Source organism: Arvicola amphibius, chromosome 14 (assembly GCF_903992535.2).
Source record: "Arvicola amphibius chromosome 14, mArvAmp1.2, whole genome shotgun sequence".
In the NCBI taxonomy this organism is placed as follows: Eukaryota; Metazoa; Chordata; class Mammalia; order Rodentia; family Cricetidae; genus Arvicola; species Arvicola amphibius.
Genome location: NC_052060.1, coordinates 2,252,404 through 2,275,263, shown reverse-complemented (window position 1 = coordinate 2,275,263; position 22,860 = coordinate 2,252,404). Strand labels below are relative to the sequence as shown.

General features: G+C 53.2%; 1 protein-coding gene and 1 long non-coding RNA gene across 2 annotated transcripts; one reads left to right on the top strand and one right to left on the bottom strand.

The window, feature by feature from the left end:
• The first annotated feature begins 6,301 nt into the window (after positions 1 to 6,301).
• Efna3 (ephrin A3) lies at positions 6,302 to 14,278 on the top strand. Its single transcript, XM_038311854.1, has 5 exons — positions 6,302 to 6,429; positions 12,176 to 12,465; positions 12,808 to 12,873; positions 13,059 to 13,136; positions 13,373 to 14,278. Exons 1-5 carry the CDS (start codon positions 6,302 to 6,304, stop codon positions 13,501 to 13,503), a joined length of 693 nt encoding a protein of 230 aa, XP_038167782.1. The 3' UTR covers positions 13,504 to 14,278.
• On the bottom strand, positions 12,101 to 17,772 carry LOC121676995. Its single transcript, XR_006020678.1, has 3 exons — positions 17,469 to 17,772; positions 14,838 to 14,978; positions 12,101 to 12,940 (listed from the first exon to the last, which is right to left on the bottom strand). It is a non-coding gene; the product is annotated as an uncharacterized LOC121676995 (long non-coding RNA).
• Between the last annotated feature and the right edge of the window lie 5,088 nt (positions 17,773 to 22,860).

Genomic DNA, 22,860 nt, shown 5'->3' with positions numbered 1-22,860 from the left:
AGAGGCTGGGGAATGCTAAGGCTTGCAGAGAGGTTGCCAGATACTCCACCCTGACTTGACAAGGCTCTCTGCAGCCCAGGCTCTCCCCACCTACTCTGGTCTTTGCCCAGGCATAGACTTCATTGCCAGGATGCCCTTGACTGTTGGGCCTAGAGTGGGGGCCAGAGCTCCGACTGTGAAGATGTCTGGGTAGTGGTACCCAGCTCAAAGCCCTCTCTACACCATGGGATCTGAGAAGGTCAAGCGCTCCTTCTCCCACAGTTCAAAGACAGGGCATTTCTCATTTATTTCTTTATTTAGCCCCTTTGTAGCCTCGACTACCCTTGAGCTCACAGAGATCTACCTGCCTCTGCCTCCTCCTGAATGCTGGGATCAAAGATGTGTGCCACCATGCCAGGCTAAGACTTCTTTAAAAACAAAACAAACAAATAAACAAAAAAACAAAACAAAAAAAACCCATAACTTTCTTTTCCTTCAACCTATTTAATCTCCTACTCTCCAAGCAATAGGTTTCCTTTCTCTCTGTGATGGTGGCCAGGCAAGAAATTAGGGGAAGCGGGTAGAAAGGACTTCTGGGCTGGCCTAGGTGGGCAGAGCAAGGAGGCAAGATCTTAATAAGGACTCTGATGACGCCTCCATTAATCAAGCATCTCCTGGGCCTGGAGCACTGTGCTAAGTGCTTCCCAGAGAGTATGGATTCTGATCTTAACAACAAGCACCTTCTCAAGGAGGGAGGGTGTTATTAGCCCCACCGGGGAGATGAGAAAAGCAGACCAGGAGAAGCTAAGTGACCGGCAAGTCACTGAGTAGTAGGCTCACGCTGACGCTGCACACACGTCCTCTTAATGTTTCTTCTTCAAGGACCACACTTCTAATGGAACACCCCAGAAACGTCACTAAAGCCCCCATGGCTTCCTCGGCCCAGCAGAGGAATCAGACATGGGTAGGAATTGAGATTATTGTACTTAGACTCCATCAACCACGCCTTGCACCCTAAGCTTCTGTATCCTAGACAAAATTGGGGTACTGTGTTTCCTGCTGCCATTCGGTTTTTTTTTAGCCCACGTGTCAGTCATATGTGTGGCTTCATGTCACCTCACGTGTCAGTCATATGTGTGTCTTCATGTCACCTCAGGTAGTGCAACGAACCACAGGGCCACATGGACACACACTCCGAAGTGAGAAGGTGAGTGCACACACCTGGTCCCACCCCACGTCCCCAGGTGTCTCTGGTACTCACACACTCATGACCCTGGGAAAGGTGCAGAGCCTGTGAATATTTCATGGCAGGAGCTGGCGGCGGCGGCGGCTCACACCGTGCCCAAGCTTCCCTCGCACAGGCTTCTTGTTTATTTGTTTAATGAATTATTTATCCAGCCCCCTCCCCTCGCAGTCTTCCCCTCCCCCAGGCCCTAGCCACCATATTTATTGAACTAAACTCAGCTCTGTGGTTGCTCCCCTATGTCCTGGGAGATGCCTTGGGCTATGTAGCTGAGTGCTCCCTGTGCCCCAGACCTGCTCAGCTTTCTGATTCCTTGGACCTCAGGGAACAAGGAATGGGCTCAATGCTCCTAGGGAGATCATGGCAGCCAGATCATGTCTGATGTTTCAGTGCTTCACACTTAAGTCTATGACCTGCTGTGGGAGATAAAGCCAAGGAACTTAGTCTCAGGCAGCTTTAGCCTTCTTTTTTTTATTTTTTTTTATTTTTTTTTTTAAATATTTATTTATTTATTTGTTATGTATACAATATACTTTGTGTGTGTGTATATGCCTGCAGGCCAGAAGAGGGCACCAGACATCATTACAGATGGTTGTGAGCCACCATGTGGTTGCTGGGAATTGAACTCAGGACCTATGGAAGAGCAGGCAATGCTCTTAACCACTGAGCCATCTCTCCAGCCCGCCTTCTTTTTTTTAAATTTTATTTATTTATTATGTATACAATGTTCTGTCTGTGTGTATGCCTGAAGGCCAGAAGAGGGCATCAGACCTCATTACAGATGGTTGTGAGCCACCATGTGGTTGCTGGGAATTGAACTCAGGACCTTTGGAAGAGCAGGCAATGCTCTTAACCACTGAGCCATCTCTCCAGCCCCTCAAACAAATCTTGTAGCTGAAGATGATCTTGAACTTTTGCTTCTCCTTGCCGCTACCTCCCAAGTGCTGGGATTAAAGGCTCCACTATACCTGACTTATTTAAAAAATTTTAAGACTAGGCATGTTAGCACATGTGTTTAATTCCAGCACTTCAGGAGGTAGAAGCTGGTGAGTTCAGGGCCAGTGTTGTCTTCGTAGGGAGTTCTGGGACAGCCAGGGCTACATAGTGAGATCCAGTCTCATACAAACAAATGAACAAACAAGACCTTTTTATTTCATCATTTTATGTGTGGGGTGTTTCTCCTACATGTGTTTCTATGCACTATGTGCGTACCTGGTGCCTGAAAAGCCAGAAGAGGGGGTAGGATCCCATGCAACTGGAATTAAAGGTGGTTGTAAGCTGCCATATAGGTGATAGGAATCGAATTCAGGTCCTTTTGCAAGGGTTAAAAGGTATTCTTAACTACTGAGCCACCTCTTCAACCCCAAACACACTTTTAAAGAATGGGACAGAGGGAAACTGAGGACATGTCCCCTGTAGCAGAGTAAATATTGCCTTGCGAACCTTTCTGCTTCTGCTCCATGCTACGTTCAGCAGCGCTGTGGATGTGTGCACATGTATGCTGGATGGCAGCGCTGTGGATGTGTGCGCACACGCGTGCTGGATGGCAGTGCTGTGGATGTGTGTGCACATATGCTGGATGGCAGCGCTGTGGATGTGTGCGCACACGCGTGCTGGATGGCAGTGCTGTGGATGTGTGTGCACATATGCTGGATGGCAGCGCTGTGGATGTGTGTGCACACACATGCTGGATGGCAGCGCTGTGGATATGTGTGCACACATGCTGGATGGCAGCGCTGTGGATGTGTGCACACACATATGCTGGATGGCAGCGCTGTGGATGTGTGCACACATGCATGGCACATGAATGCCAGATGGCAGCGCTGTGGATGTGTGTGCACACACATGCTGGATGGCAGCGCTGTGGATGTGTGCACATGCATGCTGGATGGCAGCACTGTAGATGTGTGTGCACACATGCTGGATGGCACCGCTGTAGATGTGCGCGCACACATATGCTGGATGGCAGCGCTGTGGATGGTGCACACACATGCTGGATGGCAGCACTGTAGATGTGTGTGCACACATGCTGGATGGCAGCGCTGTGGATGTGTGCACATGCATGCTGGATGGCAGCGCTGTGGATGTGTGCACACACACATGGCACATGAATGCCAGATGGCAGCGCTGTGGATGTGTGCGCACACATATGCTGGATGGCAGCGCTGTGGATGTGTGCGCACACACATGCTGGATGGCAGCGCTGTGGATGTGTGCACATGCATGCTGGATGGCAGTGCCAAATAGATAACACATTCCTACCACAGGTCAGTCAAAAATGACTGGAGTTACAGGAATAAACAAAGGCCTACTCCCCACATTGGAAGACTTCTCCTGACCCAGATGCTACAGGTCCCAGGAGCAGCTCAGATCTCCTGTCCAGAAACCTAGTCCTTCAAGAATCCCAGTCCCAGTAAGGTTTAGTGGCACTCGCCTTTATCCCAGCACTGGAGGAAGAGGCAGGCGTTTGAGGCTGGCCTGGTCTACCTACTGAGTCCCAGGACATACATAGAGAGACCTGTCTCAAACAAACAGACTCTCAGTTCCCTTGAGGCTTTTGAATGGTACTGTAGCTGGAGGTGCATATACTGTTTATTCTGTACACAGAACTGCCACATGCAGTTATGAAGTTTGTGCTTGGTACAACAAAGGACAAGAAGAGGCTGCATCAGCTCACACTCCCCACTAAGATAGAGAGCACGTAAGCCCGCTTCCACCAAAGGCACTCTAGAGACAGAGTCTGCATGGAGGGCTGCTTTGTGATCTACACAGAGGCTCAAAGCAGCCAGCAGCCCTATGAACAGAAGCCTGGGTACTAGAAGAGCCCACCCATGGACACAGGCCCCACACAGGTCTCACCTTGAAAGTCAGATTTTGGTCAGAGAGAGAAAGATGATCTTAGACCCAGGCTTAAACAAAGAGGGCCCCCAGTTCAAAGGAAAAAGCTCCCTTTTTTTCCTGTTTCGTAAAATTATTATTATATGGGTGTGGCTATGGGTATCTGCACACGTGAGTGCCAGCACCTTTTCAGGCCACAAGAGGGTATCAGATCCACTGGAACTGGACTTCCAGGCATTTGTGAGTCATCTGATGTGGGTGGGTGCTGGGAATCAAAGGTGGGTCCTCTGGAAGACTAACAAATGCTCTTGACCTCTGAGCCGCCTCTCCCATTAGGAAGCTCTATGGTTATTGGAGGGAGAAGGCAGAGTAGTACTTTCTAAAGAGAAACAGCTGGGCTCTAGAGTACGGGGCCCAAGCCACCCAAATCTTAAAATCAAAGCCAGGTCTTACTCATTTACTTTTTTACCGTAACGGGGATTGAACCTAGGGTCTCATACACATTCAAAGTCCTGGACCAGTGCAGCCTACACTTGCTGTGCATATGGACAGACTCTCTGGCTACTCTGCTCTACAGAGAGACACTTGCTTCTGTGGATCAGAGGCAGGGGCTGGAACCTGTGGTCCCATGAGTGTGCAAGTTAGCATTACTGGGGTGAAGCAAACCTCTTTGGGAATGAAGAGAGATGTTTGCAGAGTTCCTCACTCCCATCCCAAGGGGCCTCGTTTATTTTCTGGCTCCCAAGAAGAGAGAAGATACCTCCTGGGAGTGGAGAGGTTCCCAGAGAGGACAGCACCCACTCTTGCCTAGCAGCAGGGAGGCACGGAGCCCAAGGCAGGCTCGTTTGTGGTCAAGACCTTGTACTGCCAAAGGTAAACAGGTGGAGGGCGCAGATATCTGTCCTGCCTCTTGAAGCACAACAAAACAGCATCATGCCTGCCTCTCTGGGCACAGCTGCTGTGGGTTCTGAGAACCCAGTCAGGCCTGGTTCTGCTTTGCCTTCTGGTTTGGGCTTCTAGGAAAGAGAAGGGACAGGGGTGAGGGTCTGCTAGGTCTGGATTCTCGACCCTTTGAGAGGGGTAGGCCCGTTTGCTAGGGAGCCGTGTGCGGTGTGCGTGCGTGTGTGTACTTCAATGTCTCTGTGACTGTAAGCCTATGTTTTTCTACCAGTCTCTTCTCTAGTTATCCTAGCACCTTGTGTGTGTATATCAGTCTGTGAGTCAAGTGTCCATGTTTCCGTGTTCCCTGCTTCTGGGTACACATACCACCCCTCCTCCCCCGTGTATGCCATGTCTGTGCTTGGATGTCCCCACTAACACAAAGCTGTGGAACACAAGGTCCTCTCTGTCCTTAAAGAAAGCATCTATGGGAGCAGGAATGAGCATGCCCGAGGACATCGCCGAGGGAACTGCTTGGCTCCAACTGACTCCTACCTTAACTGTCACCATCAGCGACAAACACCTTTGCCCTGGATTACCAAAGTAGGCCTACACAGACCAATGTAGCTAGCTGCCTTTGAACTCACAGAGATCCGACTGTCACTGCCTCCAGAGAGCCAGGATTAAAAGAGTGAGCCCCTGTGTCCAGCCCTTGTGTCCAGTCCCTGTAAGATGACATTCTTTGGGCTGAGCTTCTCTGCCTTGGCTCGGAGAAAAACAAGCCCTCGTTTTCATCTGAGGGCCTTCAGGCAGCCAGCTGTTAGCTCCTGGGTGCCACCTGAGGGCTTCCCCATCATGTGCCCATTAACTCCTTGAGCACATGGAAAGGGCGTGGAGGAAGTAGAGTCCAAATTCGTTCAGATATAGGTCTAGTCCTGCTTATTCAGAGCTAGACCTTTGCTCCTCGACACTCCTATACTCCATGGAGAAAGGTGTGGACCTACACAAGATGTATACCCCGGTTTTGGCTCCCAAATCCTTCTGGGACGCCAGTCTTGGGTAGCAAAAGACACAAGAAGCTGCAGCAAATCACCTAGGAGAGTGGAGAGACGCGTTGTTCCTAGAGGGGCAACACAGTTCTCGTCGCCCACGCGCCCGGCGCGCTCTGGGCCCAAGTGGGGCGGAGCCCGGCGTGAGCGCGCCAGGGGCGGGGCCTCGGGGGCGCGCCCAGAAGGGCGGAGGGAAGGATTGTGGGCGTGGCTAAGGTTGGGGGCTGGCAGCGGCGGCAGCAGGGAGCTGGGAAGCTGAGAAGCCGGGAGCGCGGGGCTCAGTCGGGGGGCGGCGGCGGCGGCGGCTCCGGGGATGGCGGCGGCTCCGCTGCTGCTGCTGCTGCTGCTCGTGCCCGTGCCGCTGCTGCCGCTGCTGGCCCAGGGACCTGGGGGCGCGCTGGGAAACCGGCATGCGGTATATTGGAACAGCTCCAACCAGCAGTGAGTCGGGGACCCAGAGAGCCCGTGCGTCCCGCGTCAGTGATGGGGGAGCTGGTGGGCTCTAGAAGTCCTAGGGGAACCTGGCGGCAGTCCTGGGAGACAGGCTCGGTGCCGAGAGGCGAGGGAGAGGGGACGCACTACGTGGGCGTCTGTGAAACTAGGGGGTGTCTGAGAAGCTGATGGGGCATAGTGAGGAGCGCTCTGGCTGTGCGGAGGAGGCTGCTGGGGGGCCCCAACCTCATCTTGGTTTCTTTCCACACTCGCCTCTGGAATAGTGTTCCCTGTCCCATAGTCCTTCCCCCACCCCGCGCCATCCACACTCCTTTTGGCTAGGTTGAAGTCTGGGGGTACCGGTGTGCTGGGGATAGGCCGCTGTATTTGGGAACCCGAGGATGACCTGTTTTCAGCCTGTAAACGTTGATGGGGCTTTGCCTAAGACTCTTGCTTTTAGAAGTGGGGTTCGGCATTAAGGCAAGAAGTCCGATTCGCCACCTCCCCAGAACGAAGGGGAATGGGTTGCTCTGGATGTGTGGATAAACGCTGCTGGGGTAAGCCGGGGCAGGGTCGCGGAGTTAGGGGGCCCTGGAAACGCAGGGTTTTGGTGAGAAAGAAGGAAGGCAGAGATGTCGGTGACACACACACACACACACACACACACGCTGAGGGACGGCGTACGGCACCGAGTGTGAACGGGCGTGCGCGGCTGTCAGTGTGCGTGTGTCTGTGTGATTTGTGTGTCTGCGTCGGCGACCGTCTAGGGGTGGGAGCGGGCGACGGGTCGGGGAGGGGGCTGCGGTCGGTGTCCGCGTGGCCAGTCTTGTCTGGGCTGGGGTGGCTCTTGGCGCCGCCGCGGTCTGGGCGGGTGTCAGGGCGGCCGTGTGGTTTCCTCCGGTGTGTGGCGCGGCGGCCCGGTGCCGGCTGCGGGACCGGGCCATCATTCTGCACAGTCCTTGCTGCCCTTGTCTTCTCCCTGCCGAGCTGTCGGGTGTATCACTCTGGCCACCTCAGTGTGTTGGTAGGGGGATCTCTGGGGACACGGGGATCACTGTCACACCTGCCCGGGCGGTGGCGGCAGCTTTGCTTCTGACTCCCAGCCCTGGGGGCCGACTAGGGAACAAATGGTGAGACCCCAGAGGAGGGGACCTGAAGGGCCTCGACCACGACCCCCAACCTTCCGGGGGAGGGGCTCCTGCTTGCTGCTTTGCTCTTTGTTGTTTGGGGCTCTGCGCCTCCCCCTCTTTCTCCTCGCGCCCAGAGTGTCAGACTGGGGGTGGGGATGAGCTAATGACGCCCCCCTTTTGCTTCCCATGGAAACCTCGGGGGTGGGGTTGCAGCCCCTCCCCCCCGGAGTGGGACTCCAACCTCTCCGGGGGGCGCTGAGGGCTGACTACCCTGCTATATCTAGCTCACCCCCCCAACGAGGTTCACACGTCCGACCCCCGCCCCGCTTCAGTCTGGCACGAGCCGTGAGCTCGCAGGTGAGAGACCCCGGGTTCCCCGCCACCCTTGGGGAACCCCCCTGGTCGTAGATGCCAGAGCCTAGTGGGTGTGGGAATAGCCTTGAGGGGAGCGTTGATCAGGTTCCCCTCCCCCGCATACACCTGGGCGCAGGTGAAAGCTCCGGAACGGGATGGGAGAGCCGGGTTCCCAGAACCTCCTTTCGCCCTCTCCTCTCCCGTGCGGGCAGGGACCGAGGGAGGTAGGAGGCGGCGCACACTCGGCCAGGAGGCCGCTGCCGCCCCCGCCCCGCTTCCCGGGCCTTTGTTGCCGCTGCGCCCGGGCTCCCCGGCTCTCTCACTGCGGCATCCGCGGCCCCATAAATCGTGAGAGCGACGTGCTCCAGAGCCGGGAGTGGAGAGGGCCGGGGAGCTGGGGGCGGGGCCGGGCCGAGCCACAGGCTCCCAGGCCCCCCCCTTTTCTCCAGTCACGTGATCCAGACTCCTGGCTCCCACCTCCCGTCACGTGCTGAGGGTCGCTGCCCCTTGGGGTCACGTGGGGGAGGGTCTGCGACCCCGCCTCTTAGGGTCACGTGGGAGGGTGCTGGTGGAACACGTGCAGTGACCTCTTTTGACAGACCTGCAGTAGCCTCCGTTGACAGACCGGGGCCGGAGGCTCAGTCCTGGCTACCTAGCCTTCGTCCCTTCCCCCACTCAGCCCCTTGAGTTAGTCCCTGGGAATAGGCGAGACCTTTTCCTAAACTGGCTCAGAAACTGGGACGCGGTGGGAACCCGTATTGGAGGGAGTGATGAGGGTGTGAAGTCGGGGGTCTCCTGAGCCGGGTACTGAACCGGGCGGAGTTGAGGCCAAACATGTATTATCCCCTTGCTAGCGCTTCTTTTCTTTGAACTAAACTAAGGTGTTGGTACTGGCCTTAAGAGCATCTTTTTTCTCGTGATCTCCCTACCTATCTTGGAAACGTTGCTGTTGCCGATCGCTTTCATTCACACATTCATTCAACAAATATTTATTGAGACCTCTACTACGTCCACGGTGGTCTGTTTTCGTCCGGTCGCCAGTGTGTCCCATTTCTCTTCTTTTCCACGGTGTCTTCTCTGCTATGGGCCTCTCTGGTTAGGATGCTGAGTCTTTACCGTTTTCCAAGTCTTGCCTGGTTTCATCCCTTTCCTCCCTCTCCTGGTTTCTGGCTTCCCCTGTCTCCCTGTGGCTCCCTCCCTTTCCCCTTTCGGGCGAATCCGTCTGTGTGTTCGCCTCCCCTCTGTATATGGTAGAGTCTTTCCATCTCTGTGTGTCTCGCTTTCGGCGGGTCCTCGCTCTTCTCCGCCGCTGCAGATCAATAAACCTTCGCCGCCGCTACTGTCGCAGGGTCGAGGGGCGGGGGTGACCGGCGAGCTGCTTCTCCACCAGACCGGAGCTGGCGGGGCGCGGGGGTGTCAGTGTGCACGCGCCGCCCAAGGAGCGTTCCCGCCGCCGCTGCCCACCCCCACCCCCCAGCCCCGGCGCGCGGACTCCACGCCGCGCACACGTGGTTGGGCCTCGCCTGCTGGAGCGGGCGGCGCGCAGCCTCGGGGGCGCGCACTAGAGGGGAAGAACCTAGTCTCTGCATTTTGCCTCCACTTCCTTAACTCTGCATCTTGGCTTCTAAAGCTGAGGAGTTTAACAAGTTCAGGATCTCTTGGGAGCCTTCCCCTTCTCCCAGGTCTTGTTAGACACCCTGTTTACCTGCCCCTAATTGCCCCAGGGGGAGACGTTTGCTCCTTCCCCGCTCCCCCACCTCCCGTCTAGTCCCCCGCTGACACCGAAGGTTGAGATCCTGGGAAACAGAGGCGCTGCGCTGTAGAAGTGAGAAGAGTCGGGATGCACCCAGGGGCGTTGCAGGCCAGGAGGGACGAAGTAACCAGGTTAGGGGCTAATCCCTGTAGAAGAGAGGTGAAGACCTTTCTGCGAGAGGAGTGGGAAACAACGAGGGAATAAACGAGGGAAGAACGGAGAACTCCCTGAAGAAGCAGGGCACAACCCATTCCCCAGATGCTGGCCCACCCTCCGCAGAGTGCGGGAGGGGGTAACCTTGGAGGCGTGGTTAGCTGCGAAGCTCTTGGGGCCTGTGTGCACCTCCCCTTCACTGCTGGGCTAAGAAGGATGACAGATTCAATTAAAGAGGTTGTGCCTAACAGACAGGTCGGGTCTCCTAGGAGTTATGGTTTGGGATTTCTGGCACCCAGCCTTCTGCTCTGTATCCACCAATGGGCACAGCCAACTTGCTATCGGGTTTTGACCCACATGACCAGGTTCGGGACATTTCTGAGGCTTTATACTGCCATCAATCACAGGGGTGGATAAGAGGTGACTTCTTTTCCTATCGTCATACAGCAACTGCTGTAGGCTCAGCCCACCCTCTTGAGGAAACTGAGGTACCACCTGTGGGAATATCTCTGGAGTTGGCTTGCTCCCTGCCGTGTGGCAGGAGGAATGGGGCAGCTACAGGGAGGGGCTCCTTCACAACCAGACTGGATACATGGGTGAGGCTGAAGGAACATGGCTCCAGGGTGGCTTTGGGGCTGCTCTTGGACTGGCACCCTGTGCTGACTGGCGGGTGGCCCCTTCCCCAGGACCTTAGGGAAGGAACAAGAGACTATGGGGATGGGATGGACATACAATGCATGGGTGGTGGCTGGGAGCAGCCAGGCCTCGTCTAACCCGTTTTCCTGCTCTCAGCGCCCGCCCGTCGAGACTCCTGCCCACCTGAGCGCCAGGGACAGGGAGGGGCCCGAGTGACCCATCACTCCCATGGGAACCAAGTGGGACTGGTGGCATTCCTGATGATTCAAGGAGGCTGTGCCCGTTCTTACTGCAGAGCCCAAACGCCAGCTGTCACACATCTGCCTCACTGCTGGTTCTGGGGAGGGGGCAACACAAATAAATCCAGTGAGGATGGGTAAGGTCAGGTGGGATCCTCAAGGCCTCATCCAGTGGCGAGGCCTCTGAGCTCCTTTCCCAACGTGATGGATTGCCGTTTGTGGGACTGGGTGACATAGAGAGCCAGTTCCTCCCCTCAGGGAGTTCCTGGGGACTAGGGAGCCCAGTGGTTGGTTGTTTCTCCAGGTAACCCATGCCTCCCTGTGCCTACTGTACTCCCATATCACTGCCAGCGTATGCACACTTGCCCTCAGGAAGTTAAACGAAACTTCCAGCCTGTCCTCCACACTTCTACATTGAGGTCTGTCATTCTGTGCTACCACCCAGGAGGTTCAGACCAACACTTAGATGGGGACTAACAGGCAGGTGGGGATTCCTGGGGACCCAGCATCTGCTTCTCTGTCCAGAGACTCCCCTGGAAAGTGACAAGACAGTTATCTTGTTTAGGCCCTGTGTGTGTGACATTTAAATGGAGAAAGGAGGCGTGTGACGAGACAGAAAGCTTGGCGTGGTCACAGGTGGGGCCTCGATACTGAACTCTTCAGCTCCCTGATCTGTGTCAAGTTATTGGGGACTTAGTTGTCAATGTTCTCAGGATGGAGGGAGGTAAACAGGACTCAGAAGCACAAAGACAGAGGTCCTGCCATGTCGGGAATTCAGGGGAAGCCCTGAGACTGTTGGGCCGGCTCATACTGGCATAGGCTCACCACACATGCAATGTAGCTCTTGTGACGATCTGCTGCCTGTGAGTGGGCGGTGGACATTTTTGTGTTTGTGCCATAGAACTTGTGCATGTATGTGCATGAAGCCGCCATACACGCATGTATGAGGGCAAGTCGGACTGGCCTGGGGGGTGGACCTGCAGCAGCAAGAAGGCATTCTGGGAGAATCGATGCAAGGGCTTGTGTTCCAAGGAAGGGGTCTCTCTTCTTTCCCCCTTCGCTTCCATTCCTTCAGTCCCTCCTCGGGCCTGGTGAATTATGGGGAATGGGCTGAGGAAATCCGGGCCTGGGTCTGAGAGTCGTTGGGGCCTGCGCTGTTACTGTGGCAACCAGAGCTAGGTTCCTTCTTTCCTCCGCCCCTCTCCCACTCTTCCTTAGGAGGTAGGCCTTTGCTACCCTCTGGTGGCCACCAGGAGAAGGACAGTCCAAAAAAGGAGAGGGCACAGTAAGGGGACTGGCACTCTGGACTCTGGGGACAGAAAGGGGCCGAGAAAAGACTGTAGAAAAAGCCAAGATTTGGGGGGAATGAAGTTTTATGATGAAAATACATTATATATGTGGACTAAAATGTCCTAATGAAGGTCTGCGAAGTGGTAACATGGAAAACCTTAGAGCATTGGGCTTTCTTTGACCGCTTCATTTGTCCACAGCCTGCGGCGAGAGGGCTACACGGTGCAGGTGAACGTGAACGACTATCTGGATATTTACTGTCCGCACTACAATAGCTCAGGGCCTGGCGGCGAGGCGGAGCAGTACGTGCTGTACATGGTGAACCTGAGTGGCTACCGCACCTGCAACGCCAGTCAAGGCTCCAAGCGCTGGGAATGCAACCGGCAGCACGCCTCGCACAGCCCCATCAAGTTCTCCGAGAAGTTCCAGCGCTACAGCGCCTTCTCGCTGGGATATGAATTCCATGCCGGCCAAGAATATTACTATATCTGTGAGTGCCGGGTCCTCGGTCTTTTGAGTGACAGGGTAGGGTCCCGGGGATCCCCGGCCGGTCGGCCGATGTGGTCTTCACCAGGGATAAGGCTTCAGAGTTGTGAGGATTGGAGTGGGGGCTTGGTGACAGCCTCAAATTTGGGCCTCAGAGCATTTCTGTTCCGGGCATTCTGGGTTGAGCTGGCCACAGAGCCATGGTGACCACTGTCCAAAGGATGGAGCAGTTACCCCAGGACATAGCCGGATGCGGGCAATTTGGGGCGGGGGGGGGGGGAGTCTAAGCGTAAGGTCGCAAGGGCACCAGTGAGTGAAAGCAACTCAGGCCCAGTCTCCTCCCCAGCCACGCCCACTCACAATCTGCACTGGAAGTGTCTGAGGATGAAGGTGTTCGTCTGCTGCGCCTCCAGTGAGTAGCGTCGGCTTCCAACAGTGTCCGCATCCTCGCCTCCCTGCTTTGGGGCTCCCTTGACTTCCTGGGGATGGGGGCGGAGGGCACAGGCGACAGGGATTAGCTTCCCAGCTGTAGCAGGGGGAGGGGGTCCTTGCCCTGACTTTCCCCTCCTCTCTCCTCACCCGCACCCCACCCCGCAGCATCGCACTCCGGGGAGAAGCCGGTCCCCACTCTCCCCCAGTTCACCATGGGCCCCAATGTGAAGATCAACGTGTTGGGTGAGTCTGCGCAGCGCCCTCTGGTGGCCACTGCTGGAACCGCAGCCCCCTTCCCGGTGCCTGCTTTTTTTTCCCCCCGCATGCCTTCCCTTGGGACACCGGTCCTTCCTGCCCGTCCCGCCCCCGTGGGTGGTCACATCCCTGGCTCCACTGCTGCTGCTGCTGCCGCCTCCGCGTGCCCCCCGCCCCAGCGTACAGCACAGCCCTTACGAGTCTGTCTATTTGTCTCTCCACAGAAGACTTTGAGGGAGAGAGTCCCCAGGTGCCCAAGCTTGAGAAGAGCATCAGCGGGACCAGCCCCAAACGGGAACACCTGCCTCTGGCTGTGGGCATCGCCTTCTTCCTTATGACACTCTTGGCCTCCTAGCTCTGCCCCTTCCTATGACAGAGTGAGGTGGGGCAGGGCTGAGAAGGAGCGGGGAATCAGCTGTGGGGCCTACATCCTTCTTGCCGTGGTTGGGAGTGGGATCTGACCGTACATCTGTCTATCTGTGCCTGCCCTCTTTGTCCACTGTCTAGGACAGGCGTTGTAGTGGATCAGGCACAGGGGCAGCCACAGGTCCCAGGTGGCCTGTGGCTTTGGTAATGTTTGGTACCAAACCTGGGGGCTTTAAAAGGCAGTGCTCAGGACTCCCTGCCCCCTGGTACCTTTCCCTGACCCTGGTGCCCTCTCTCTTTGTCCCCCAAGAGGCACATATGCCCCAGAGAGAACAAATGAAGCTCGGGAGGTGCCCCCTGTCACTCTCCTCCGGGGCAGAACATGGGGAGGGGACTAGATGGGTGAGGGGTGGAGCCTCAGGCTACCCCTCCCCTGTTTACAGCAATAAGCATGTCCTCCTCCCTCCTCCCTCCCACACAGAGGGCTGTGGTTTGGATTGAATCCAAGTTTACAAATAGACACCCCTGGGGGGAGCAGGCAGTGGACAGGGGTGGGCATTGGGGTGCCCGACAGGCATGTACAGACACTATATCTCTATATATAATGTACAGACAGACAGAGCCCTTCCCCTCCTAACCTTGACCTTTTCTGACCACCCCTCCAGATTCAGACCCCTCCCCCACCAGGTTAGGCCCCTCTTGGGACCCCCCTGGCCCCTCTTTCGTCTTCTGTGAAGACAGGACCTATGCAACGCACAGACACTTTTGGGGACACAACAACAATGCCCCCTCCCCTCCAGCCCTGAGCCAGGAACCAGCTCCCAGGACCTTGCCCTGCCCACCCTATGTGGTCCCCACCCATCCTGGGCCTTTTTCAAGTGCTTTGGCTGTGACTTTCATACTCTGCTCTTAGTCTAAAAAAAAAATAAACTGGAGATAAAAATAACTGAGTGTGTGTGGTTTCAAGGGGCCATGTTCCTGTTTCACTGGCTGAACCCTATAGGGCTCAGGTCCCGGGTGAGCAGGGCATTATAGCTCTGAGTCCACGGAGTGCCTGGCTCTAGGGTCCAGCTCTGTGTGCAGAGAGGGACAGAACTTCAAGCTGAGCCTGGGCGACTTTGGGCAGATTCCTTAACCTTTCTAGGCTCAGGCTTCCCACAGGGGAAACGGCCTGAGTCCCGGTTTCCCAGGGCCCGTGTATGGGAGTTAAGGCTCAGGCTGGCGTTCTCTATGCTGTAGTCAGAGGATTTTGACTGGGTCCAAGGATATCAGGGGATTTGTGAACCTAGATAGGAAAAAATGGCATTCTTTATTTTCACTCACCTGTGACAAGTTTAGCATTCCCTTATGTACTTGGGCATCAGGCCACGATAGCATTGACAGCACCTGTGACTTTGTAGCCGCTGGAAATCCCAGATGTTTTCAGACTGCTTTATATCTCAGAATATCATTTATGTGTCACTCCTTTGAAATGATCATAGCTGTTAGATTTTCCTTGTTTTTAACATGTTAATAAAGAAACATATATATTACATACCAAAAATGTAAATGTCTGTTAACTGTGCTTCAGTATAACTGGGTTCCTTCATGACCCTTTGTGATTTTGTTTAAAAACATGTTCCCTGCTGGGGCCTGAGCTTCACATAGCTACAGCGCCCTGTCAGGAGAGCAGAAAGGACAGAAGGTTAAGGATGGGGCTTCTCAGGAGCCAGGGAAGGGGCTTTACCCCACCCTGGTTCCCTTAGTGGCACTGAGAACAGGCTGGATCCCTCCTACGTGCTCCTGTGGCTGTTAGTGGCATTGTAATGCCCTAGCCAGGTAAGGCGGCGTGGACCTGTGACCCCAGCACTCAGTGGGGCTCGGGAAGGCTGCAGACTCAAGTGTAGACTAGACTATAGAGTGGTACCCTGTCTGAGAGTGTGCAGATCACCTAACAGAGATGGCTGTAAAGGGCAGGTGGGGAAAGAACCAGGAGCAGGCGGTGGGCCAACCTGACACCACTACACCACGAGACCGGAAAGGCTGGCCCAGCCGTGGGCTTCCCATGTTGTCAGTCGATACTCAGTGAACACCTGCCACGGGCCGGGTACTGGTGGGACAAAGAAGACACTGTCTATACTCTCAGACACGCTGATTTAGACACTGTCTATCCTCTCAGACACGCTGATGATTTAGACACTGTCTATCCTCTCAGACACGCTGATTTAGACACTGTCTATACTCTCAGACACGCTGATTTAGACACTGTCTATACTCTCAGACACGCTGATTGATTTCCCAGGTGTGGTGGTACACACCTGTAATCCTGGCACATGGAGGCTTACCACTTCCTCAGGCATCAGGCATGCATGTGGTGCTCAGACAAGTGTGCAGGCAAAGCACTCATATGAATAAAAGACTCAGGCTGGGCGGTGGTGGTGCACCTTTAATCCCAGCACTCGGGAGGCAGAGGCAGGCGGATCTCTGTGAGTTCAAGACCAGCCTGGTCTACAAGAGCTAGTTCCAGGACAGGCTCTAGAGCTGCAGAGAAACCCTGTCTCGAAAACAACAACAACAACAACAACAAAAAAAAAAAAAACCAACAAGAAGACAGGAGGAGAGAACTGTCAGAAGCTGTGCCCTGGTCTCCACATATTCTTGTGTCTACACAACATGCACACAACCTTTTAAAGCTCCTGTGCTGGATAGTTTCTTAAAATATATTTATTTATTTATTTATTATGTATACAATATTCTGTCTGTGTGTTTGCCTACAGGCTAGAAGAGGGCACCAGACCCCATTACAGATGGTTGTGAGCCACCATGTGGTTGCTGGGAATTGAACTCAGGACCTTTGGAAGAGCAGTCAATGCTCTTAACCTCTGAGCCATCTCTCCTGTGCTGGATAGTGTTATGTTAGCTTGACACAAGCTAGAGTCATCTGAGAGGAGGGACCCTCATTTGAGAAAACACCTCTATAAGATTGGTTTGTAGAGCATTTTCTTAATTAGTGGTTGACGAGAGAGAACCCAGCCTATTGTGAGTGGTGCCGTCCCTGAGCTGGTGATTCTGAGGTCTATAAGAAAGCAGGCTGAGCAAGCCATGGGGAGCAAGGCAGTAAGCAGCATCCTCCATGGCCTCTGCACCAGCTCCTGCCTCCAGCTTCCTGCCCTGCTTCCTTCAGTGATGGCTGCTGTGCAGGAAGCCAAATAAAGCCTTTTCTCCCCAAATCAGTTTTGATCATGTTGTTTCAGCACACAAATGACAACCCTACCTAAGACTGCCCCTAATTAATTCCATACGTGTTGGTGTGTGCTGGCTGGTTTTATGTCAACTTGACACAAGCTATGTCATCTGAAAGGAGGGAGCCTCAATTGAGGTTAGTCTGTAGGACATTCTCTTACTTAGTGATTAATGTTGGGGAGCAGCCCATTGTGGGTGGTGCAACCCCTGGACTGGTGGTCTTGGGGTCTATAATGAAGCAGGCTGGCCAGGAGGTGGTGGCACACACCCTAGTCCCAGCACTCACAGAGGCAGAGGCAGGTGTATCTCTCTGAGTTCGAGGCCAGCCTGGTCTACAGAGTGAGTTCCAGGACAGTCAGAGCTGTCTCAAAAAAAAAAAAAAAATTAAAAAAAAAGAAGGCAGGCTGAGCAAGCTGTGATGAGAACAGTCAGTAGGCAGCACCCCAGTGTGCCCTCAGCATCAGCTCTGCCTCCAGGTTCCTACCCTGTTTGAGCTCCTACCCTGACTTCTTCAGCAATGGACTCCGATGTGAGGCATAAGTCAAATAAACAAACCCTTTCCTCCCCAACATGCTCTGGCCATGGTGTTTCGTCTCAGCAGTAGTAACCCTAACTAGGACATCGTATGTGATCAAAAATTAGTAATACACCACAGATGCAGACCATGCACACACACACACACACACACACACACACACACACACACGGGGTGAGGGGGCACGCGCAGTATACCAGGGTTAAAGGCCGGGGTTATGGGAATAGCTGGGAAAATCACGTCTTTGTCTGGGTCAGAGGAAGCCCACTTCAGCGAGGAAGTTCACAATGCTGGCTCCATGCGCGGTGCTGGAAGTCTTGCCACAGCGAGATCCTTCATGAGGCAATGGGACTCGGCTGTGAACTCTGAAATTTCTAGGCCAGGCAAGGCTGGTGACCGGGATGGGGGTGCTTGTGGCTTCAAAAATTTAGAATGGGTGTCTCATTCACTGTTCTATTGCTGTGATGATTCACCATGGCCAAGGCAACTCTTAGAAAAGAAAACACTAGCCGGGCGGTGGTGGCGCGCGCCTTTAATCCCAGCACTCGGGAGGCAGAGGCAGGCGGATCTCTGTGAGTTCGAGACCAGCCTGGTCTACAAGAGCTAGTTCCAGGACAGGCTCCAAAGCCACAGAGAAACCCTGTCTCGAAAAACCAAAAAAAAAAAAAAAAAAAAAAAAAAAAAAAAAGAAAAGAAAACACTTAACTGGTGACTTGCGTCCAGTCTCAGAGGTTAGCACCTGATCATCACCGCGGGGAGCATGGCAGCAAGCAGGTGTGATGCTAATGTAGCTGAGTGCCGCGTCCTGATGCAGAGGCAGAGAAAGGGCAAGACTGGGCTGGCAGGGCTTCTGAAACCTCAAAGCCCTCCCCCCGTTGACCCCTCCTCGTCCTTCTAATCCTTTCCTAGCTCCACCCCCTGTTCCCATTCTCACCACAGCAGAGCAGTAAGGGGTAAAGGAGTTGCCCCCAGCCCCATGGTCAAGTTTTATCCCCTAATCCCACGCGTAGAAGAAGACTGGGTGCTAGACGCCGTGCTCTGACCACCAACAGCACCCTGCACGAAATAAGTAAAAGGAAAACAAATTTTTAAAAATTTAGAAATAGTCAGACCATGAAGGGGCCATGGATTTGGGGGTGGTGTTTCCCCAGCACTGTGTGGCCTCTCAGGCCTTACCGCTGCACTAACACACACGGTGTCTAAGAGCTGTGTCCCTTGGCTAGTGGCAGGAGGTAGAGCTGACAGTCAAAGTGGGTCTCAGAGCTAAGGAGCAGCCCAGTGGTTGAATGCTTGCTTCGGATGCATGAGGTTCTAGGCTTGATGCTCACCATCAGAAAAGCAGTAGAGAGAGAAACCGGGCTTGACTGGCACCACCTCTGACCACCCCTATCAACACCCGGAGCCTTCCCATGAGTCCTGACTTCCTCCGCCTCTGCCCCTGGGATGGGAAAGGTTTATGAAGACCTCAAGCCTGCATGGGTGGCCCAGAGCCCATTTTCAGGTGGGGTAACTGAAGTTCATAGACAGCAGCCACTTAGCCTTGGGCACTCAGGGATGTGCCAGCGCTCAGACTGGACTGTGCACTGAGCCCTCGTCTTCTCTTCTCTCCTACATAATCCTCTGAGGGGAAAACACACGTGGTCAACGGGCAGCGACAAAGGTACCGCCCCCTCCAAGATCCCTTTCCGTTTCCCTGACATTCCGGCAGGAAACCCCTCCCTCTCAGGCAGGCCTCTTAGAGTTTTATTTCTTTAGCTGGGGGGGAGGCTGACAAAAAGAAACTGGGGGGGGAGGCATTTATTTCTGCTCTTCATGCAGACAGTCACAGTGACAGGAGGTTGAAGGCCCCCGTCACACCACACCACAGTCAAGAGCAGAGAGGAACCAAGTCTGAGGCCAGAAACACATTTAATCCTAGCACTCAGGGGGCAGAGACAGGTGGAGTTCTGTGAGTTCAAGGCCAGCCTGGTCTACAGACTGAGTTTCAGAACAACCAGAACTACTTACTGAGACTGTTTCAAAAAAGGAGGGGAGAAAAAGAAAGGAAAGAAAGAAGAGAAATAAAATCCCATTACTCTTGCTTGATTTATTTTTAAGGTTTTGAGACAAAGTCTCATTATGTAGCTGGCCTTGAACTCACAGAATCCCATCTGCCTCTGTCTCTGCCTCTTGAGGGCTGGGATTAACGGCGTGTGCCACCACATCAAGCCTGTTTGCTGCTCTTGGTTAGCTTTTTCCTCCTGTTTAGGAGCCCCTGCCTTGGAAACGACCCCACAATGAGCGGCATCTTCCCTATCAGTTAACAATCAAGACAACCCCACACAGACAATCCCCCAGGCTCTCTTGATGGAGTTAATACTTGATGAAAACCTCTGTCCAGGTGAGCCTAGGTAGTGTCAAGTTAAACGTAACCAGCACAGAGAACTTTTGTTTCTGTGGGACCAGGACAAGCTCAGCACTTAGATGAACACAAACCAGGGCCTTCCGGGTGTCATCCCAGGGCTTGAGCCTTGGCTGATTTTGCTGCCCCCACCCTGCACAGAGCTCTGAGGCAAGGCATTCAAGTCTGCAGATGGGGAGGCAAGCCCCAAATGGGCAGCACCCAGAGAGGAGTTTTCCGTCTCCTTTGGCTTCATCTCAAAAAGGACACCAAGGGTCCCCAGCCAGTGTCTCCGATACAGCGTTTTACATCCCTCCATTCCTGTCTTGAGTGGGCAGCAGGGAACAGCCACAATAAACATGCAGCTGGTCATAGACTGCGAGGCTTATTTCGGAGTAGCTATGTCCTCTCCTGTGTGAGAGACTGGGGTGAGTCAGCTATGCTCCAGGCAGGGAGAGAACCAGGGCTGTTTGCCACACAGGCTTGGGATCTGAGCTATTTGTGGCTGGGTGCCCACTCAGAGCCTGAAGTTCTGCTTAATATCCACCAGGTGACGCAATATTTAGACCAAACTTAGACTGAGGGGTTAACCACGGTATGTGTAGAGCTTCGAGAGTTTTTTGTTGTTGTGTTTTTAAGGGCTTTCTTCATCTCCTCCTCCTCCTCCTCCTCCTCCTCCTTCTCCTCCTCTTCCTCCTCCTCTTCCTCCTTCTCCTCCTCCTCCTCTTCCTCCTCCTCCTCCTTCTCCTCTTCCTCCTCCTCTTCCTCCTTCTCCTCTTCCTCCTCCTCTTCCTCATCCTCCTCTTCCTCCTCCTCCTCCTCTTCTTCCTCCTCCTCCTTCTCCTCTTCCTCCTCCTCTTCCTCATCCTCCTCTTCCTCCTCCTCCTCCTTCTCCTCCTCCTCCTTCTCTTCCTCCTTCTTCATCTTCTCCTCTCTTCCTCCTCTTCCTCCTCCTCCTTCTCCTCTTCCTCCTCCTCTTCCTCCTCCTTCTCTTCCTCCTTCTTCATCTTCTCCTCTCTTCCTCCTCCTCTTCCTCCTTCTCTTCTTCTTCCTTCGTCTTCTCCTCTTCCTCCTTCTCCTTCTGCTTGTTTTGCTGTTGTTTGTTTTTGAGACAAGGTCTCTCAATGTAGTCCTAGCTGTCCTAGAGCTTGCTATGTAGATAAGCCTGGCCTCGAACTCACAGAGATCTGATGGAGGAGAGTTATCTGTCTATGTTTCTTTCATTGGTTAATTAATAAAGAAAACTGCCTTGGCCCTTTAAGAACAGAAAATTAGGTAGGTGGAGTAGACAGAACAGAATTGTGGGAACAAGGAAGTAGAGTTAGGGAGACACTTCAGGCAGTCGCCATAGGAGTCTCCATGCTTCTCCTCTCCGAGATGGTCGCAGGTTAAGATCTCTCCTGGTAAGCCACACCTCGTGGTGCTACACGGATTACTAAATATGGGTTAAAGGAAGATGTGAAAATTAGCCAATAAGAGGCTGAAACTATGGGCCAGGCAGTGTTTAAAAGAATACAGTTTCCGTGTAATTATTTTGGATAAAGCTAGCCGGCGGCTGTGACCTGGGTGGTGGGACGCAGCCCCGCCGCTTCACACTACAGTTTGGCGCCCAACGTGGGCACTGAGTCATTTTAAAATGCAGCTTCCTGCGCTGTGCCACCAGTGCAAACTCTGGCTATAAAGCATTTCAGTGGCTTTTATGGACTGGATGTTTGTGTGCCCGCTGGGGATCGGAAAGAAGGTTCTCTGAGACCATGCTCTGAGGCAGGAGTGGCTCCGGCTCTGCTCCGCCACGCTGAATTGTGCTGACCTCAGGCAGGAACTATCGTAATTACCATGTAAGCCACACCTCGTGGTGCTACACGGATTACTAAATATGGGTTAAAGGAAGATGTGAAAATTAGCCAATAAGAGGCTGAAACTATGGGCCAGGCAGTGTTTAAAAGAATACAGTTTCCGTGTAATTATTTCGGGTGTAAAGCTAGCCAGCAGCTGGGTGGCGGGACGCAGCCCCGCCGCTTCACACTACAGAATGGCGCCCAACGTGGGGCGCTGAGTCATTTTAAAATGCAGCTTCCTGCGCTGTGCCACCAGTGCAAACTCTGGCTATAAAGCATTTCAGTGGCTTTTATGGACTGGATGTTTGTGTGCCCGCTGGGGATCGGAAAGAAGGTTCTCTGAGACCATGCTCTGAGGCAGGAGTGGCTCCGGCTCTGCTCCGCCAAGCTGAATTGTGCTGACCTCAGGCAGGAACTATCGTAATTACCATGATAACAGCGCAGTTAAGGTTTGGACTTGGCTGTAAACAGGCGGTACCGTATTACCCCTACCTGGCGCAACTTAAGTTTTTAAGAAGTGGTTAACCTTTTAAGAAATGCTCCTGGATAGTAAAAAATTACAGATTCACAATAGAAAAGATTCAGACATAGAAGGCCTTTAAATGGTTCACGTAGGCTTAAAAGAGAGAAAAAGAAAATATAGAGAATAAAGTTAATGCCTTAAAAAAAAAAGGTTAAAGTCTTTAAAGAGACAGAGTACAGATAGTTATAGATTAAAAGAAGTAAAGTGATAGAGTAAAAATAAGCCACGTAAAAATGGAAAATTCACAGAGAGTCTGGATTATGTATTTTGTTGTGTTTTCTTTGATTTTTTTGACTGTAAAGGAGCTAAGTACAGAGAGACATTTCATTATATGGGCTGCCAGGCTAGACCAGAATGGACATCTTAACGGTATGACTTCAGGATTTGGATCTAAGAACATGATGCTTTGGAAAAGAGTTTCTTCTTTTGTTTTCACAGAGGACGAGACTCTGTGGATTGCTTCTATCCCAATATGGTATGATAGACCACGCCCTCCTGAAAGGTTGCTGTGAACATCTTCAAAAAATTACTTCACTCAACCGCCAACTGAGAGGAACCTAGCACACAGGTTATACCATGAAAGACCTAAATTACAGCGCCCCCATTCAGCAGGAAGCAGTTTGGAGAGAAATAACTGCGCCCATTTTCCCAAATATTGTTTATAAGTGTTCTTTTACATTTAAAGGGGGATATGATATAGAGATGAATAATTTGCAATGGTATGGATTTTAAGGTCAATTTGTTATATGTATATGTATTTCTGATCTTGATTAAGGTATTGTAATTGTGTAGTTCATTTAAGAATGTAATGTATAATTAGGAAATATAGGTTGTTAATGGATAATCAT